At 40.6% G+C, this 17,687-nt stretch overlaps 1 protein-coding gene across 4 annotated transcripts in view; it reads left to right on the plus strand.

The window, feature by feature from the left end:
• Positions 1 to 17,687, plus strand: part of LOC109039213 (uncharacterized) — a 289,108-nt gene that overhangs the window by 265,062 nt on the left and 6,359 nt on the right. For all 4 annotated transcript variants that reach the window (XM_072304393.1, XM_072304394.1, XM_072304392.1 and 1 more), the window contains one exon: positions 12,693 to 12,807. In XM_072304393.1, coding sequence (XP_072160494.1) covers positions 12,693 to 12,807 — 115 coding nt within the window. The remainder of the gene's footprint in view (positions 1 to 12,692; positions 12,808 to 17,687) is intronic.

Here is a 17,687-nt window from a genome sequence, read left to right on the forward strand (position 1 = left end):
GGATGCGCAGTGGTCGAGGAGGTTGCGCAGTAGGTGTGTAGCCTGCGCATCAGCTCTACACTTATCTACACAAGATTTCCGCCGATTACCTCAAGACGAGCGGTGGCCGAGTCGTCTACGACGTCGGAAGTGTCCACATTGATCAAGGTGTGGGTTCGATCCCCGCCTCCAGAGATACTTAATAATTATCCGATTTAAACAGATCGTTGTTTTACTGTAATATTTCATCAAGCAGTCATTCCAAAACGCGTCCTTTTGACTTCAAAAATTTTTTTTTTCTTTATTCATCAAAACCAAAAATTATTTCATTCTATTAAGTATACCTCATATCGAATTTTTTTAGGGGAAAAATAAAACTAATACTAATAGGAGGGTAAAAATAGGGCCGCGAAGCGGCCCATTGATGGCGCGGAGCGCCTTCGGGGGTTGGGCCGCGTAGCGGCCAGGGGGCGTAGCCCCCTAGTTTTCTTATATTCCTCGAGTGTTTTGCTTTGATAGTGCCAAAGGGTTTTCCTATGTCGGTGCTACTATCTTCATTATTTAAAGTTAAGTGTCTTTTACCGATTAATTTCCGCTTCGTCCATAAGGATGCCACTCTCTGCGGCCGGCGCGGCGGGCGAGACCGAGAGTAATCAGTGCGACACGCACATTGGCGCCTACAAACCTAACAGGGATACTTCACGCATTACGCAATGCGTGAAGTATCCCTGTTAGGTTTGTAGGCGCCAGTGCACGTGCCGCTCCGCTCTGTGTTCGGCTCTAATATTTAAACTCGCGGAGTCACCGTTTTTCAGCTCATGATTTTGGGTGTTTCACGTTGCTTTTACATTGTTAACAAAGGGCTAATTCGAGGTTGCCAACTTCAAATGAACATTTCTCGGAAAATACGCAAAAAATCCCGAGTTATAATATTTTTTTTTCCTCGAGTGTTTTACTTTGATTGTGCCAAAGGATTTTCCTTTGTTGGTGCTATTCTTTTCATTATTTATAGTTAAAGTGTAAAATACTCTTGAAATACCTCTACGCACGACAGCTAAAACGACACAGTTTTCAGTTTTTTTTTTTTTTGCATGAAGGTCCTGCTTTTTCCATGTGCGGTCGCAACTGATAAAAGGGTGAAAGTTTATCCCGAGTGAATTTTTTAATGTGTCGTCACTCGTTTTGTAACGCTTCACTTTTTTTCGCTTGTTGAAAAGAGAAAAACTTTCTGTCGGGGATTGTTGAAACATTTCCCGATTGTGGAACTGCAGCAGTGAACTTCGATAAAGAATTCCAATTATCAACCTGTCAGATATGTCCGTTGTATTCTCTCTGCTCAACGGAATGGCCTGACAGGGTGGAGGGCTGCGTTCTCGGCCGGACTTTTGGGCGGATTCATTGAAAATTCCCCTCAAATGATTGAGCCAGTTCTGCTGTGCTAAGGAAAAACGTCGTATGAACCTTCAGGCGTTGCCAAATTTCCTTCGATACAACTAGAATATCTTGGTGAACTTATGAATGTTTTCCTTCCAATTTTTTAGATAACTTTGTTCTCAATTTCAACTATAGTTCCTGAAATTTTCAAGGAAACATTTTCATAACTTTTCTGAAAAAAAAAAAAAAAAAAAAAAAAAACATTTTATGGAAAAAAATCTGGCAATTCTCGAATGTTCATACGACGTTCTTCCTCGGCACGGTAGCATTGGCGGACCCAGCAAATTGGCAACATTGTCTTTTCTCCATTTAAATCTATGGAAATGTATCGATTTTAGGAGGGGTCAGATGCTCCGACAAGAATCGATTATTTAGCATAGGTTTAAATGGAGGGAATCCAGTGTTGTCAAATTGCTGGATCCGCCTCTGCACGGCACAGTAGACAAGGTGCGGGTCTAAATCACTACGTTGAGTGGGCCGAGTTAAATGGAAAGGAGTAACCAGGCCACATTTTAGGGGGAAATAAACACAACGTATTTTTAAGACAAAAATATTGGGGTTTCGGCTACTTGTAATGAAAGAACCAAATATTGAGCTTTTAGCTGATTTTGTTTTTAAATAACTAGTAAACTCAGGCCATGCTTTGAAAAACAGAGGGATAGATAGATTATTAGAATGAGGTTATGTTTTAACTCTTTTTTTAGCCTCTAGGCGTGGGGTGCTTTGCGATACATCGATTGATCATCCATTTAAACCTATGGAAAAGGATCGATAGACAGGGTGTTCGCAATGAACGCCTTAATAATCGATTCTTTACTATGGTGTCAAATGGGGTAATGTCGATAAATCGATTATTCACGCTTTGCCGCTGGCTTCGTTCGATAAAATATTGGGCTTAAAGTTCACCTAAGACTAGTATTTTGAAAGTAGGAAATATTTAGCAAAATACAGGTTGGGCCGGAAATGGCCCTTAACGCAACTCCTTCGTAAACTCCTAATGTGGGACTGATAGAGACCTAATTTGATGGAACCTTTTACGTTAATGCGAGAGCATAGATTTTAAATGCACTTCACTTCAGGAGAGGTGCTTGGATATTCGATCCGCTAAGGAACTTCGGCAATGGCGAGACGTGAAAGGTCGATCATCGATATTTCTCCATTTGAAGCCGTGGTAAAGAATCGATTATTAAGGTGTTTGTTGCCAACACCCTGTTTATCGATCCTTTTCCGTGGGTTTAAATGGCAGATCAATCGACGTATCGCGAAGCACGCCACGCCACTGTTGTTAATCCATTCTTGGCTTTGATTCGAATTCCACTTGAAGCGCTGCATTCTTTCTTCCTTCTTCAAAGAAAACAGATTTTAAGATTCCAGAAAGCCGGCCGAAGCACACTTCCTCACGAATGCCTCTGATCAAGTGAAATGGGACGATTCTGAAAATATTCGTTTGAAGTCGAGTCGTTTTTCGTCCATCTGGTCAGTTGCATGCACCGCAGAGTATATTTTTTATGGCTGAATGTCGTACATTTGCAGAAACGAATGAAAATGTGGAAATGCCAAGTTTACAAATTAAGTTTTGCCACAGTCAGGGAATACCGGGAAAACCGAGAAATATTAGGGAATCAAAAAGTCAGGAAAAACCTGGAAATGTCAGGGAAAAATTGCTAAGTCTTCTTTATTTGCTTTCTTGACTTGGTTTGACGTTTCGAACAACGAATTTTGCCTAAAAACTGTTTCTAATTATGACTTTTTAACCATTTGGCGTGTCTTAAATTGTCGGGGAATTTTACCAAAATTTGTCAAGGAGAAAGAGGGAAATGTCAGGGAATTTCATTTTCTAGATTCGGTGGCAACCCTGGAGATTGTCTTCTGCGTAAAACAAAATGTATTCCATTATCCGTTACGTCAGTCTTTACCATGCTTTCTTTATCCTGAGTAGACAAGAAGTATAATAAATAAAATGATTAAAGAGGGATTAAACACTCTTTTTAAAAACTTGGCTATTTCATTCATACATTTGATTTCCCCCAAAAAATAAGCAGTGAAAAAGTTGCAACGTCGCAAATTCAAGTATGAATGTTTTTTCTATCACTGTCAGGGATGAGAAAATAAGCAACTACGTACGCGCTGGGTTGGAGTGAAATATCAGCGTAAATATCTGCCATGAAGTCCAAGCGACACAGTGGAAGGCGCTCTGAGCAACTATTCCACCTCGGAAGTGTTTCACAGTATCAGACGTAAATGAAGGCGTTTTAACGTTCGTAAATTGACTGGTACCGTGTAGCACTGTGGAGATGGAGAGTTCTAGTTATCGTACGGTATGAGGCTCCTGTTCGGTCGATTGTTGCGAAACTTGTTATCAAATGACATTATTTGACCGAAAACGTTAAATTATACTAAAATTTTCAAAATTCGAAAATCCAATGTGGTAGTTGTGACCTGAAATGCTATCTCGGCTCCTGTTCATGCGATTTTCGAAAATTTTTGGCTGTTTTTGTAAAAATACTTGATTCATCATTTATTATTTTAAACTTTAACCTATTGTTTTTACATGATACCTTTGTTTTATGCATTAAAAGTTCTTCCATTCATGATAAATACGTATGGTAAAAGTAATTATTCACTCTCTTTCCACGAGGGACCAGTGCTTCCATAGCGTACATGCAGAAAATTCCACTGAAAATCATTCTAACGGATAGATTCGCGTGGAGTGGAGACAGAGTTCCTAAAAAAATGAGCTCATAAACTTTATCATTCCGTTTTTTGTCCAAAAAATAGGACCGAAACAGTATTTTAGTAAAATTCTGTCAATGTCTCAACGCTGAATGCATTTACAGGATGTTTCAATGGTTCAGTTTGAAAATCAGATTAGCTTTGTTTAACGTATGTGGAATAATTTGTTTTTATCGAAGTAGGCCGCTCCACCTAGAATCGATTATTTATAATGAATTTAAATTGAGAAAAAACAGTTTTGCCAACTTGAAATAATCGTCCTAACTTCCCTCCGTTATTGAACCCCCTGAACACACATTTTTTAAGCCATATTCTCAACCACCTACCACGTTCAGAACTACCCACTCACTCATGCGTTATCGGTGAGATAAGCGGACGAAAATCGTTGAAAAGTATTTCACTCCTTTTTATAAAAATAAAATACATCGGAAGTTCGAGACGTCAATGTTTCCGTGCTGACGAGAAACACCGCATGAGCGCTCGAATGCTGCCAAATCTTCTCTGATGAAATAGTGTGATATTCTGGAATACTTTTTCTCTTTGAAGTTTAAGGGGAAGAAACAAATTCGTAGTTACATCGAAAACAGATGTATCATGTAAAAACATTAGGTTAAAGTTTAAAATAATTAATGATGAAGCAAGTAATTTTACAAAAACAGCCAAAACTTTTCGAAAATCGGTTGAACAGGAGCCGAGATAGCATTTTAGGTCACATCTATCACATTAGATTTTCGAATTTTGAAAATTTGAGTACAAATTCAAGTTTTCGGTCAAAATATGCCATTTGGTAACAAATTTCACAACAATCGATTGAATAGAAGCCTCATACCGTACGATCACGAGAACTCTCCACAGTGCTTAAACGGTACCAGTCAATTTACGAAAGTTAAAACGCCTTCATTTTCGTCTGATACTGTGCAACACTTCTGAGGTGGAATAGTTGCTCAGAGCGCCTTCCACAGTGTCGCTTGGACTTAATGGCAGGTATTTACGCTGATATTTCACTCCAGTCCAGCGCGTGCGTAGTTGCTTATTTTCTCATCCCTGACAGTGATAGAAAAAACATTCATACTTGAATTTGCACCGTTGCAACTTTTTCACTACTTATTTTGTAGGGGAATTCGAATGTATGAATGAAATAGTTAAGTTTTTTCATATTTAAAAGAGTGTTCAATCCCTCTTTAATCATTTTATTTTTTGTACTTCTTGTCTGCTCAGGATGAAGAAAGCATGGTAAGGACTGAAGTAGCGGATAATGGAATACATTTTGTTTTTCAGAAGATAGCTCATGTGGCTTGGTTCCTTTCTGTTCAACGCGGTCCATATATATGTTGGTTTATAACGCATAAAATATAATTTTTATCATCTATAACATTTATCCAGGGGAATTTGGCAACATGTGAATGTTCCCACGACGTTTTACCTTATCGGAGGAACCAAAGGTTTTCCAAACTCGTTCCGTCCCAAGTCACGTCCCCTCGCACGGGCAAACGAACGCATTTTCCCTCCGCCCGCGAACCGACGCGAACATTATGCACGGCAGGCTGGAACTCGCATACCAACCCCCCACCGGAGATGGCTTCGGGGTGCGGAGGGTGGAATATTTTCTATTTATGTCACCGTCGTTTAAAGTCGCCGCCCATCATTCCTCCTTCAATTTTCCACCTTGGTCTTATCGTCACTTCGCTCCAGTAGCATTTTATACCGGAAAAATCGCGATTTATCGAAGTTAGGTTGCGATCTCTATTGGTATGGTATGGGCATGTGCAGAGAATGGCTGATACCAGGTTGCCGAAGAAGGTGTTGGAGTGGGTCCCACCAGGTAGGCGACGGAGAGGGCGTCCAGCCAAACGGTGGGTAGAGGGCATCCATGAAGAGATGGAGAGATGCCACCTTCCAGAGGATCTCTACCATGACAGATTCCTGTGGAGAATAGGCGTCGCAGAGCGCCCTAGCGCGCCGTAAAAGCGGCTCATACATACACATAGGTTGCGATCTCACCAGTGGCGCACGGTGGACCGAGTCGATCAGAAAGGTCGGACAAGAAATTGTTGACTCAAACTGCAAAATTTGATGTTTTTTACGTCACAATTTAAACTTTAAGTGGTGCATCTGGCAGAAAATGTCACGAAAAAACTGATTTACTGAAAAAAAATTCTCGGCGTTTTTACCAAGGTCCGTTGGTACCTTTACCATCCCACTTTTTTACCAATTATTGGTAATTTTAACAAGACAGACTGGTAAGCTTACCTAAAAACCGGTATTTTTACTGTTTTTTTTTCAGGTGAGAATACCACTTTTATTGGTAATCAATTCCCGGTAACTTTGCCATTTTATCTCGGTAATTCTACCACAGTCGATAAAAGATATTAGCGTTTTTACCAAGGTCCAGTAAAACTATCGAGGAAGTTCAATAATTTTACCGAGATTTCTCGGTAAAATTACCAATTCCATAAATGGTAATTTTACCAAGAAAAAACTGGGATCAAATAGAACCCTGAATTCTTGGTAATTTTACCCTTTTCTTAGTAAATACACCGAGATTTTTTTTCAGTGCAGTGGCGCACGGTGGACCGAGTCAATCAGAAAGGTCGGACAAGAAATTGTTGACTAAAACTGCAAAATTTGATGTTTTTTTCGTCGCAATTTAAACTTAAAGTGGTGCATCTGGCAAAAAACGTCACGAAGGAACCGATGGATTCCCTTTTAAAATATCAAAGTTTTGTGTAACTGAAGTTATAACCTTTTAAAATTTCCAAATTTTGTCCGAGCTTTTTCCCCACTGACTCGATCCACTGAGTGACGGGGCGTGTATGATCGATTACCGATTTCTTCCCCATTTGAAGCTGTTGTAAAGAATCGATTATTAAGGTGTTTAAGGCAGGGAGCACTCTGTTTATCGATTCTTTTCCATAGCTTTAAATGGCAAAACAATCGATGTATCACAAAGCGCGCCACTCAAATGGATCCCATAGCCACTGTCTTATGATACTACTCCCAGGATTGTAGTAGCTTGATCAATTTCGCTTGATTCTTTCGCGATAACATCGTGATTTTGTTCCCAATTTTATGTGATTTTCTAATAGCTATTTTGGTGAAATCCTAATGAAATCCTAATTAATTTTAACGGCAATATTATTGCAACATGTAACCAATCACAAGGAATTGAACCTTTGACCTATATCCACGGTGGCCACATTTTCAGATGAGCGATTTTTCTTTAGTGGGGTCAAAGAATTTGATTTTCGGATTTCAATGGGAAACTCTCAGGTTTCTTAAGTAACCTACGGTTTTGGTCGTTTAAAAAAATATAGCCGATCGACCCGATCCTTTTGCGATTATCTGACCGAAAAGAAATTAACCCAAAGTATAACCATAAATTGATTACATTTTTAACTGTTCACTAGAAGTTTTGGCTAGTTATGCTCAAAGATGGTGCCTAAAACACAATATTTTTCAATTTTTAAAATGTAGACAAAAGCTTTGGAGCTTAACTTTGGTTTCTTAACTTAAAAAAGCTTCTACATTCGTTTTCCACACAAAATAAGGAGTAAAGAAGTTGCAGCGTTGCAAATTCAAGTATGAATGTTTTTTCCATTACCGTCAGATATGAGAAAATAAGCAACTACGCACGCGCTGGGTTGTAATATCAGCGTGATTCTCTACCATGAAGTTCAAGCGACACTGTGGAAGGCGCTCTGAGCAACTATACCACCTCGGAAGTGTTGCACAGTATCAGACGAAAATGAAGGCGTTTTAATGTTCGTAAATTTACTGGTACCATTTAGCTCTGTGGAGAGTTCTAGTGATCGTACGGTACGAGGCTCCTGTTCGATCGATTGTTTCGAAACTTGGTATCAAGTGACATTTTTTGACCATAAACTTGAATTTATACTCAAAGTTTCAAATTTCGAAAATCCAAGGTGGCGGAAGTGACCTAAAATGCTATTTCGGCTCCTGTTCAAGCGATTTTCGGAAATTTTTGGCTGTTTCTTTACAAACACTGTGCCTTTCAAAAAATTATGTTCAACTTTGACCCGACGTTTTTACATGATACCTCTGTACTATGTATTAAAGGTTCAACCACCCAGAATAAATTCATATTGTAAAAGTAATTATTTCCATAATACAAGAACAACTTAATTTGGGGAAAAGGCTGCAAAAAAACAACAAAGGATAAATAAAACCCGGCATGTTTCAAAATAGTGACAATTTCATTTTCAACTGGAAAAAAATATCAAGCTTCTCCCTGCCACATTTCACAATTCTTTTTCCCGAAAAGTTCCTCAACTGGTCAGATCTCAAAACCGCCACTCTTACTAGGACTTCGTTGTAAAGGCCGGCGAGCTGATAACGCCAGTTTGAAAATCCTTTAAAACTGTGCGAAGAGTGTCTGGAGATGATCGATAGGCACAAAAAAAATCTGTTCAGAAGGAGGACTTACTCATTGTCAGTGGCGTGGCGTGAATTGCGATTTATCGATTGTTATGCCATTTAAACCCATGGGAAAGGATCGATTAACAGGGTGTTCGCAGCGTACACCTAAATAATCGATTATTTACCATAGATTAAAATGGCATAACAATCGATACATCGCAATTCACGCCACGCCACTCGACTTACTTTGATTGAATACTCCGTCCGTATCAATATCGTTACGGTGAAACCAAATTGGATGTCACCGAATAGAAAGATCCTGTCTTGTCTATACAGACTACCTCGGAAAAACACGTCTCCTCTGTTGTAATTTAACGGACTGTTCGTTGCTTTTCGAAGCTTCCCCTGTAGACGGATGTTTTATGACCAATGATGTCCAATTATTTCTGTATATGCTCGTCTAAACCTTACTACTAGCCAATTAGGAGCAAGCTCGCGGAACTGGGATGAGGGTCTCTTGTGTGACCAGACGTAACGAATGAGACGCAATCTCACCCACGCAAAACCTGGTGATCGTAAGGCACGTAAAGATATGACAGAAAAAAATTACTCGAAGTATCCATAAACATGGAAATTTTCAACTGTGTGGTGGTCTCGTAAGTCGTAAGTCACATCAATGCTGCCGTGCTAAGGAAAAACGCCGTATGAGCCTTCAGACGTTGCCAAGTTTCCTCCTATTAAAACTGAATTTACTGGGAAAGTTGTGAATGTTATTTTCTCAAATTTTCAGACAATTTTGTACTCAATTTAATCTAAAATATCTGAAAATTTCAAGGAAAAATATGCATGAATTTTGTCAAAAATACAGGTTTTTTTCAGGGGAAATTTGGCAACTTCCGGATGTTCATACGGCGTTCTTCCGTAGCACGGCAGAATGGGTCTTGTCGTAAACTTCAAGCAGAGCAAAAAGAGTTGTTTCCTGTAGAAAATGACTCGATAATCACAATAAACGGATTGGGAAAGACTGAAATACACTAACTTTACAATCCGTGTAAGAAATATGTATATTTTTCAAGCTTCTCGCCTCTAAAACGATTTTACGGCACAGGTGAAAATTTCGTGAGAAGAGTCGTTCCATCCAACCCTTGCACACTGGGACGCTACACAATATTCAACATGGCCAACGCTTCCGCTCTCAAATCGTAAAGAACGACCATGATCTTAATGGAGATGTTGCATGTGTGAGTAATTTGCGATTTGAATGTTGATCTTACGTAAAAGTTCGCGAGAAACAGGATGGTGCCACTGGTTTTCTCTGAAATCAACTCTCCAGCTCAAAAAAAGCTCTCAAGTTGAGGCCAAAATGGAGGGGATATCATCAATCCCACGCTACCCTGAGAGTCCACCTCCACATCAAGACAAACTCTCCATGCAAAGATAAGGGAGCAAATACATTGACAAGGCTGCCACTTTATTTGGAGACTCTAAAACTGAAAACACGGCAACCCTGCTAATGTATTTGCTCCCTATCTTTGCATGGAGAGTTTGTCTTGATGTAGATGTGGAATCTCAGGATAGCGTGGGATATCCCCTCCATTTTGGGGTCAACTTGAGAGCTTTTTTTGAGCTTGGGAGTTAATTTGAGAGAAAACCAGTGGCACCATCGTGTTTCTGGCAAACTTTTACGTAAGAATTAATAGTCATATTGCAAATTCCTCACACATGCAACATCTCCATTCAATTTAAAATATCTGAAAATTTCAAGGAAAGATATGCATTAATGTCGTCAAAAATACATGTTTTATCCGGGGAAATGTGGCATCTCTCGAATGTTAATACGGCGTTCTTCCTTAGCACCGCAGTATAAGAAAGAACTCTTCTTTTGACTCTAGCTGAAGTTTGCACAGGCCGATTCCTAATTTTTTTCGCTCTCAGCTTGCCAACCCCGGATCTCAAAATCGAGGTTAGCGCGCGTTAGTTTCGCAAGCTTAACTCGGGATGCGCGAAGGTGCATATTATTAGCCCCCTGCCGCCGCGGTGGGTTTCCTCGAGTTCCTCCCCTTCCGTAAGGGGTGTCGGCCATTATTCTTCTCGCCATCATTTGACAGCTCCCGTGACTCCCACATTATTTACGGCCGTCCTCCCGCCATTCCCGGATAATCGCTCTCTGTTCCCGCGAAACAATTCCCTCTTCGGGCACAGATATTCCAATAAATCGACCGACGGTTCGAAAAAGTATCCCCGGGCAGGCGGAGTCGCGAGGCGTGTTGTCGCGATATCGATCGATCTCCAATTTAAACCTGTGTAAAAGGTCGATAAACAGGGTGTACCTCAATAATCGATTCTTTGCCATTGCTTGAATGGGAAGATATCGATAATAATCGATCATTCACACCTCGCTTCTGGCTCATGAATGCAGTGAGACTTGGATGATATCATGCGTTTTCCGTTTGAGCGAACTGTTTTTCCTCGTTTATCATTTTTATAGTCTATTAACGAGCTGCTGGGGAAGTAAAGCATGCAGTTCACCCACTTTTACTTTGTTTGAGCGAGCGGATACTCGACGCTTTCGAGAAAGATTCCCGCGTTCAGTAAGGCTTGATTTAGGAATTTCACCCTGCGGCGCGTAGTTTGTGGCGCGGGCCAGTGTGGCGAGTCTTGAACGTTGGCAACATTGCTGCTGGTCCATTTCTATCCGTTGAAAGTATCGATTTTAGGTGGGGCAAGCTGCCTCACTATATATCGATTGTTTTACATACATTTGAATAGGGGAAAAACAGCGTCACCAACTTTCAAGAATCGCCACCGGTGCGGGCTCCCCTGAAATGCGCCCTTTTAGAGATTGAGTGTTAGCTCAAGTGACGTGGCGGAACTGGCATGCGATATATTGCATCGATCAGGTCAAACATTTCGGCAGATTTTGAATTTTTAGCTTAAAAAAGGACGATAGCCCCTGTGCATGAGCCTAAAGAATCATTTTAAACCCAAAAATTGGTAAAATTCAGAGAAATGACTGCAGAATAGTGTTTGGAAAAAACCTCGCATTCGATTCAGCTACCGATTTTTGTATCGAATGCGAGGTCTATTCTGCTTTCATTTCTCTGAACTTTGCCGATTTTTGGGTTCAGAAGGATTTTTTAGGCTCATGCACTCGAGGTTATCGAGGCAACTCGAGGCTATCGTCCTTTTTTTTGCTAAAAATTCAAAATCTGCCGAGATTTTTGACCTAATCGATGCGATATATCCCATGTCAGTTCGACCACGTCGTTTGAGCTTGACGAATCACCTTAAGTGGACGTACTTCTGCGTAACGGAGCTAGAGACGTGTGGGAAAGGTGAGCCGTGCTTGGAGTAAACTGCATAAAGAAACAATGTAAAAGCGGGCGTGATTCCCTTCGGAGAAATGGTGAAGCGGGACTTTTTATTCTTCAAACGGAATTGAGCGCCAACTAAATGCGGCACTCATGACTCATGAGCCATGGGCATATGACAAGAGCATTGTGGACCGGTTAAATATTCATTCGGTATCGTCCGAATTTCTCCGAGTAAAGCAATTTGCGATGGAAAATTCGGTAACATCGAAATGTTGTTGTGCTCTTCCGTGAGAAAAACAACAGGTATAAATGTTTTTTCCATCACTGTCAGGGATGAGAAAATAAGCAACTACGCACGCGCTGGACTGGAGGGAAATATCAGCGTAAATATCTGCCATTACGTCCAAGCGACACTGTGGAAGGCGCTCTGAGCAACTATTCCACCTCAGAAGTGTTGCACAGTATCAGACGAAAATGAAGGCGTTTTAACGTTCGTAAATTGGCTGGTACCGTTTAGCACTGTGGAGAGTTCTGGTGATCGTTCGGTATGAGGCTTCTATTCGATCGATTGTTGTGAAATTTGTTACCGAATGGCATAAGATGACCGAAAACTTGAATTTGTACTCAAAATCAAATGTGGTAAATGTGACCTAAAATGCTATCTCGGCTCATGTTCAATGTCTCATATGACAAAAGCATTGTGGACCGGTGAAATACTCATTCGGTATTGCCCGAATTTCTCCGAGTGAAGCAATTTGCGATGGAAAATTCGGCAACATCGAAATGTAGTTGTGCTCTTCCGTGAGCAAAACAACGGAAAGTCATGAAATAATTGTGCTTTAAACTCTGTTGCAGATCGTGTGTGGCATTTCGGCGCTCGTGATGGGAACCGTTGCCTTTATCGAGGAGAGAGGAGGTTTCAATCTTGGGCTGGGAGTTCCTGCGGGAGTGACTACCGTCGTAGCGGCAGGTAAAAGCTGATTCCCTCCTAAGGTAAAAATGATTTGGACCAAGTTAAGCAGAAAGGAACCGAGCCACATCAGGTATTGTCAAATTTGATAGGGCACGTTAATTTTTTCATGAAAACAGTTGTGCGGATTTTTGCGCAAATGTCAGTGAACTTTTCACATAGTACGAAGCGAATTCCTTAAAATTTTCATAAGAATCCGCACAAACGTTCTATCATAAAAAATTAAATTGCCTAGTTAAATTTGGTGATGGATGATGTGGCTTGGCTCCTTTCTGCTAATTGCGGCCCATTTGAAGACTGCGCATAATACAGCCTTACGCTCATGCTACGAATTCCTAAAACCACAGCCTGATTTTGTAAATTGGACGTATTTCTGTCAAACGGAACTATGTGCACCAAGACATGAGTCTTGAGACCCATAAGAATATATGCGTAACAGGACTCACGCCTTAATGCACATAGTTCTGTTTGACAGAAATGCGTCCAATTATCGCAAAACGGAGCGCCCTAATTGGTAAGCCGCAAATCTTAAAGTAGGTTGGCCTCGAAAATTGCAGGATTTTAACAGGTACTCAGAGATTAGTCGACCTGATTACAGTCGTCCCTCTTAGTTTTTAGGCCAACCTCCGGCTTGAAATCGGACCGAGTTTAGCAGAAAGGAACCAAGCCACATTAGCCATTGCCAAATTTAAGTGGGCAATTTAAAGTTTACAAGGAAACGTTTGTGAGCATTCCTTCGAAGATTTTAAGGAATTTGCTTCCTACTATGCAGAAAACTGACTGAAATTCTCAAAAAAATCCGCACAACGTTTTCACGTAAAAAATTAGATTGCCCGGTTAAATTTGGCAATAACTGATGTGGCTTGGTTCCTTTCTGCTTAACGCGGTCCAATTGACTCTTTACCCACCAACAAGACCATTCCATTGAGATGATTCGGGAGCGTTCATACATAACATAACGCTCTATGCTCTATGAAGGGGGAGGGCGTGCCTGCATTACGCTGCGTTACAAGGGAGACGGGTATCAGTGCCAGTATCACACAACCCTCTCTTTTGGTGAAAAAAAGACACAAAATCCAAAATTTATCATCTTCATTTCTTCGAAATTATTTGTCACACTATCAGTAAACAGAGTTCAAATTCTACCCAGCTTTATATTCAATCGTTCTCCACAATTTTTTTGGGATCTTATGGGGGAATTCCGTCTAGCGTTACGTAATTACTAAGGAGGGACCGGGGTTGCGTTACAAATAGAAAATAGAACAGGGGGTCAAAATGCCGAAAAAAGGCGTTGCGTAAATTATGAACGTTCCCTTAAAGAATCAGGCTTCTGTCAAGATGTATACACCCTCATCCATGGTGGTCGGATTCTAAGCCCTTGAAATGTTTATATTTCAGTACTATTCGTCTATTCTGCCGTGCTAAGGAAAACCCCGTATATGAACCTTCAGGCGTTGCCAAATTTCCTTTGATGAAACACGAATTTCCCGGTAAACGTATGAATATTTTTCCTCCAATTTTACAGATAATTTTTGTTTGCAATTTCACCTTAAGTTCCTGAAAAGTTCGAGGAAAAATATTCATATCTTATCTCAAAAATAAACATTTTATCGAAGGAAATTTGGTAACTATCGAATGTTCATACGGCGTTCTTCTTTATCACGGCAGTATCGTAGTGTCATATTTTAAAGAGCTATATTTTCTTGAACGGTTCATCAAGTAAATCACCGAAAAAACAATGATTCCTGCTACTTAAAACACATGAGCACGGATTTTGAAATCAGCTTTGTCCATTTTCATTGCTCGAAGAAAAAGGAGGACGGTTTGCGATAAAATAAGCCAAGGAAGTGCTCTTGACACAGTAATGAGCCGAGATTCAAATGACGAAAGGAAGAAGAGGTCATAAAGTAGACATACTGGCGTTGCACTCATTTGCATGTTACACTCGGAAAACATAAAAATAACGTACATGCCGGAGTCTGAAAAAGAAAAGGAAGAACAAAGGAATGCCAAGCAATACGCTGAAGTATTTTTATAGTCCTCCTCAGTGGCGTGGCGTGCTTTGCGATATATCGATTTTTATGCCATTTAAACCTATGGAAAAAGATCGATAAACAGGGTGTTCGCAGCGAACACCTTTAAAATCGATTCCTTACCATAGGTTTAAATGGCAGAACAATCAATACATCGCAATTTACGCCACGCCATTGGTCCTCCTTGGTTGCATGATGCGCATAAGGATTCAGGAACAGGGCTCAAAAAGGCCCAGTAGTTCCCATCGCCTTGCTCTAAGCCTTTCAGGTTCCAGGAGTTACGGCTACCGCCTAAAAACAAAAAAAAGCACCGCAGGAATATTTGAATGTTGTCGAATTTCTCCCCATGAAATATTCATTTTTAAGGAACGTTATGAATATTTTGCCTCAGAATATCCAAATACGTCCGATTGAGCTGTTGAAACGTTGACAGGGTCGCGATTTCTTATGAAAAATAAAATCTTGAAATTTCATGCGAAATATTTCAGAAAATTTCAGAAAAATATGAAAAATATTTTTCGAAATTAAATGCGAAATTAAATGAAAGGTTACTGGTTTTTGCTTTTTGGTACTTTTAGTGCGTTTTGCATACCCAGCCCCTGAAGGTGTGTTTCATATGTTTCAGAACTGTGTGAAATTTCATGAAATATTTCACGGAAATTTTCAATATTTCATATTTTTCAATTCACCCGTGCAACCCTGAACCGGTCGTGGCAAAAATCGACCACTCGATCTACCGTGATACCGAAGCAGTATTCTGCCTTGCCCCTAAAATTTTAGGAGCCACCTTGGCCGAAAAGCCCAATTTTTAGGAGTCATCTACTATTTTTTTAGGAGCCGAATTTTTTTGCATACGTGCCATGGCGAAAGGCCACGGCGCGTATAGAGAGCGCTTAATCGCTACCGCTGCCTCCCGATTGCGAGTTCAATCTGTCAAATGTTTTAGGCGCCACAATGGCCCAGCCTCCCCAATTTTTAGGCGCCAAGGCCGGATTTTAAAGGCGCATTTGGCGCATGGCTCCCGGGGAAGGCAGAACACCATAGCGAAGAGAGCAGGATGTGCAAAGATGAAGTCTTGAGAAAACGGGCTCAGAAGAGCAATGTAGCATCGCGTCCATGATATTGGACTCCATGATCACCCATATAATGTTCGGTTGCTCATCACGTCCAAGATATGCTCACTTTAGTGAGGGATAATTTTTTAGAAAAATCGGAGTGATAGCGTCCAAAATTGTGGGATGCAGTTATTCTCTGACAACACACGAGCATATGGTCCAAAAATGTAGTAAGACAATTTTTGTGAAATAGAGACGAAAAAATACATTTCGTAAAAAAATGTGCATTGGTTAGGTTAAGTTAGGTTAGCTTAAGTTTGGTTAGGTTGGTTAGTTCAAGTTAGATGAGATAAGAGAAGTATACGATTTTCTATCATGATGAACTTTAAAACTAAGAAGGGTCTATTTGCTATTGGACTCAGCATTTGGCTCAAGCACAGAAGTGAAATGTTTAGCGATGAGCATGGAGTCCAAGATCTTGGACGAGATGAGCAGGCAAGCATATCAACCCCTCATGGAGTCACAAACGGGAATAAAGATTACAGAAATTGAACGTTCTTTGTAATCTTTGATCGGCCCATTCTTAAATTCCTTTCTCCGTTCCTTCTCTCATTCCGTTTGTTCCTTGCCGAACCCGTAATTCCCTGGTCCATTCCGGATTATAATCTTTGCAATCGGTGAAAATGTAATCTTTATTCCCGTTTGTGACACTGTGAAAGCCTAAAATACGGGAACCAATCAGTAATGGATTCACATTGTCTTGACTCTCAGTATAAAGGGACTCTATCACGGCAGATCGAGTGGTCGATTTTTCGCACAGCCGGTCAACGTTGCAGATGGATGTCTTCACCATGCAACTATTCAAAACTTCTCCCGAATGCGCGTTGACGGACGTGGTGCAGCAAGTTGCGACGTTTATTTCCCGTTTACAGGATATCACGACTCGGCGAGGCGCAGAACGCGCGCCGAAGCTGCATGAAAAATAAAGCAATTCGAGACATGTGACATGATTTATGGACGGGCTTGAACGCAGCCCTGGAGGCGTGTTGTCAGACCGTTTCGTTGCGAGGATCGCCTCAGGGTGTACTTATATCGAAAACAGGAAACTCCCCACTGAAACACGTTCCGTCCCTCTTATTGTGATCTAATGGACCGCCAGACAGGTCTTTAGGCCGGCCAGATGTATCGATAGTGAAACTGCCGAACAGCAGCTACCTATGTAGCAGAATTTTAAGATTGATAGTTATAAATAAGTTATTTATAGTCACTTTAATGTCTATTTGGACGTATTTCTGCCAAACGGAACTATGTGCATTTAGACATGAGCCCCAAAGCCCATTAGAATATGTGTACCAAAGGGCTCACGTCATATTGCACATAGTTCCGTTCGATAGAAATACGTCCATTTATTGCTATGAATCTTCTCAAGATTCGTTTGGAGACCCGCACAAGATAATTGATCAGATAAAATTGTAAAACTCACTTGCACGTAAAAATTAGTTAAGTTAGTTTAGTTAGTATGAATCTTCTACTAAATAGTGATCGTAAGGTGATTCTATGGACGCCATATTTTGTGCCAAAACGACGTGCGATATATCGCATCGATTGCGGTTCCATGTTTTCAAATACTCGTCATTTTTCTCGAATTTCGAGGCCGCAATTCTGTTGTCAGCAGACTAAAGAATTGACGCACCGATTTTGACGAACAAATTCAACGTAATAAAAGCGCGTTTTTTTTAGAGGAAAAATATCGCGTTCGATACCAAAATCGAAACTGCACTCGAATGCTATA

This window comes from Bemisia tabaci, chromosome 9, assembly GCF_918797505.1.
Source record: "Bemisia tabaci chromosome 9, PGI_BMITA_v3".
In the NCBI taxonomy this organism is placed as follows: domain Eukaryota; kingdom Metazoa; phylum Arthropoda; class Insecta; order Hemiptera; family Aleyrodidae; genus Bemisia; species Bemisia tabaci.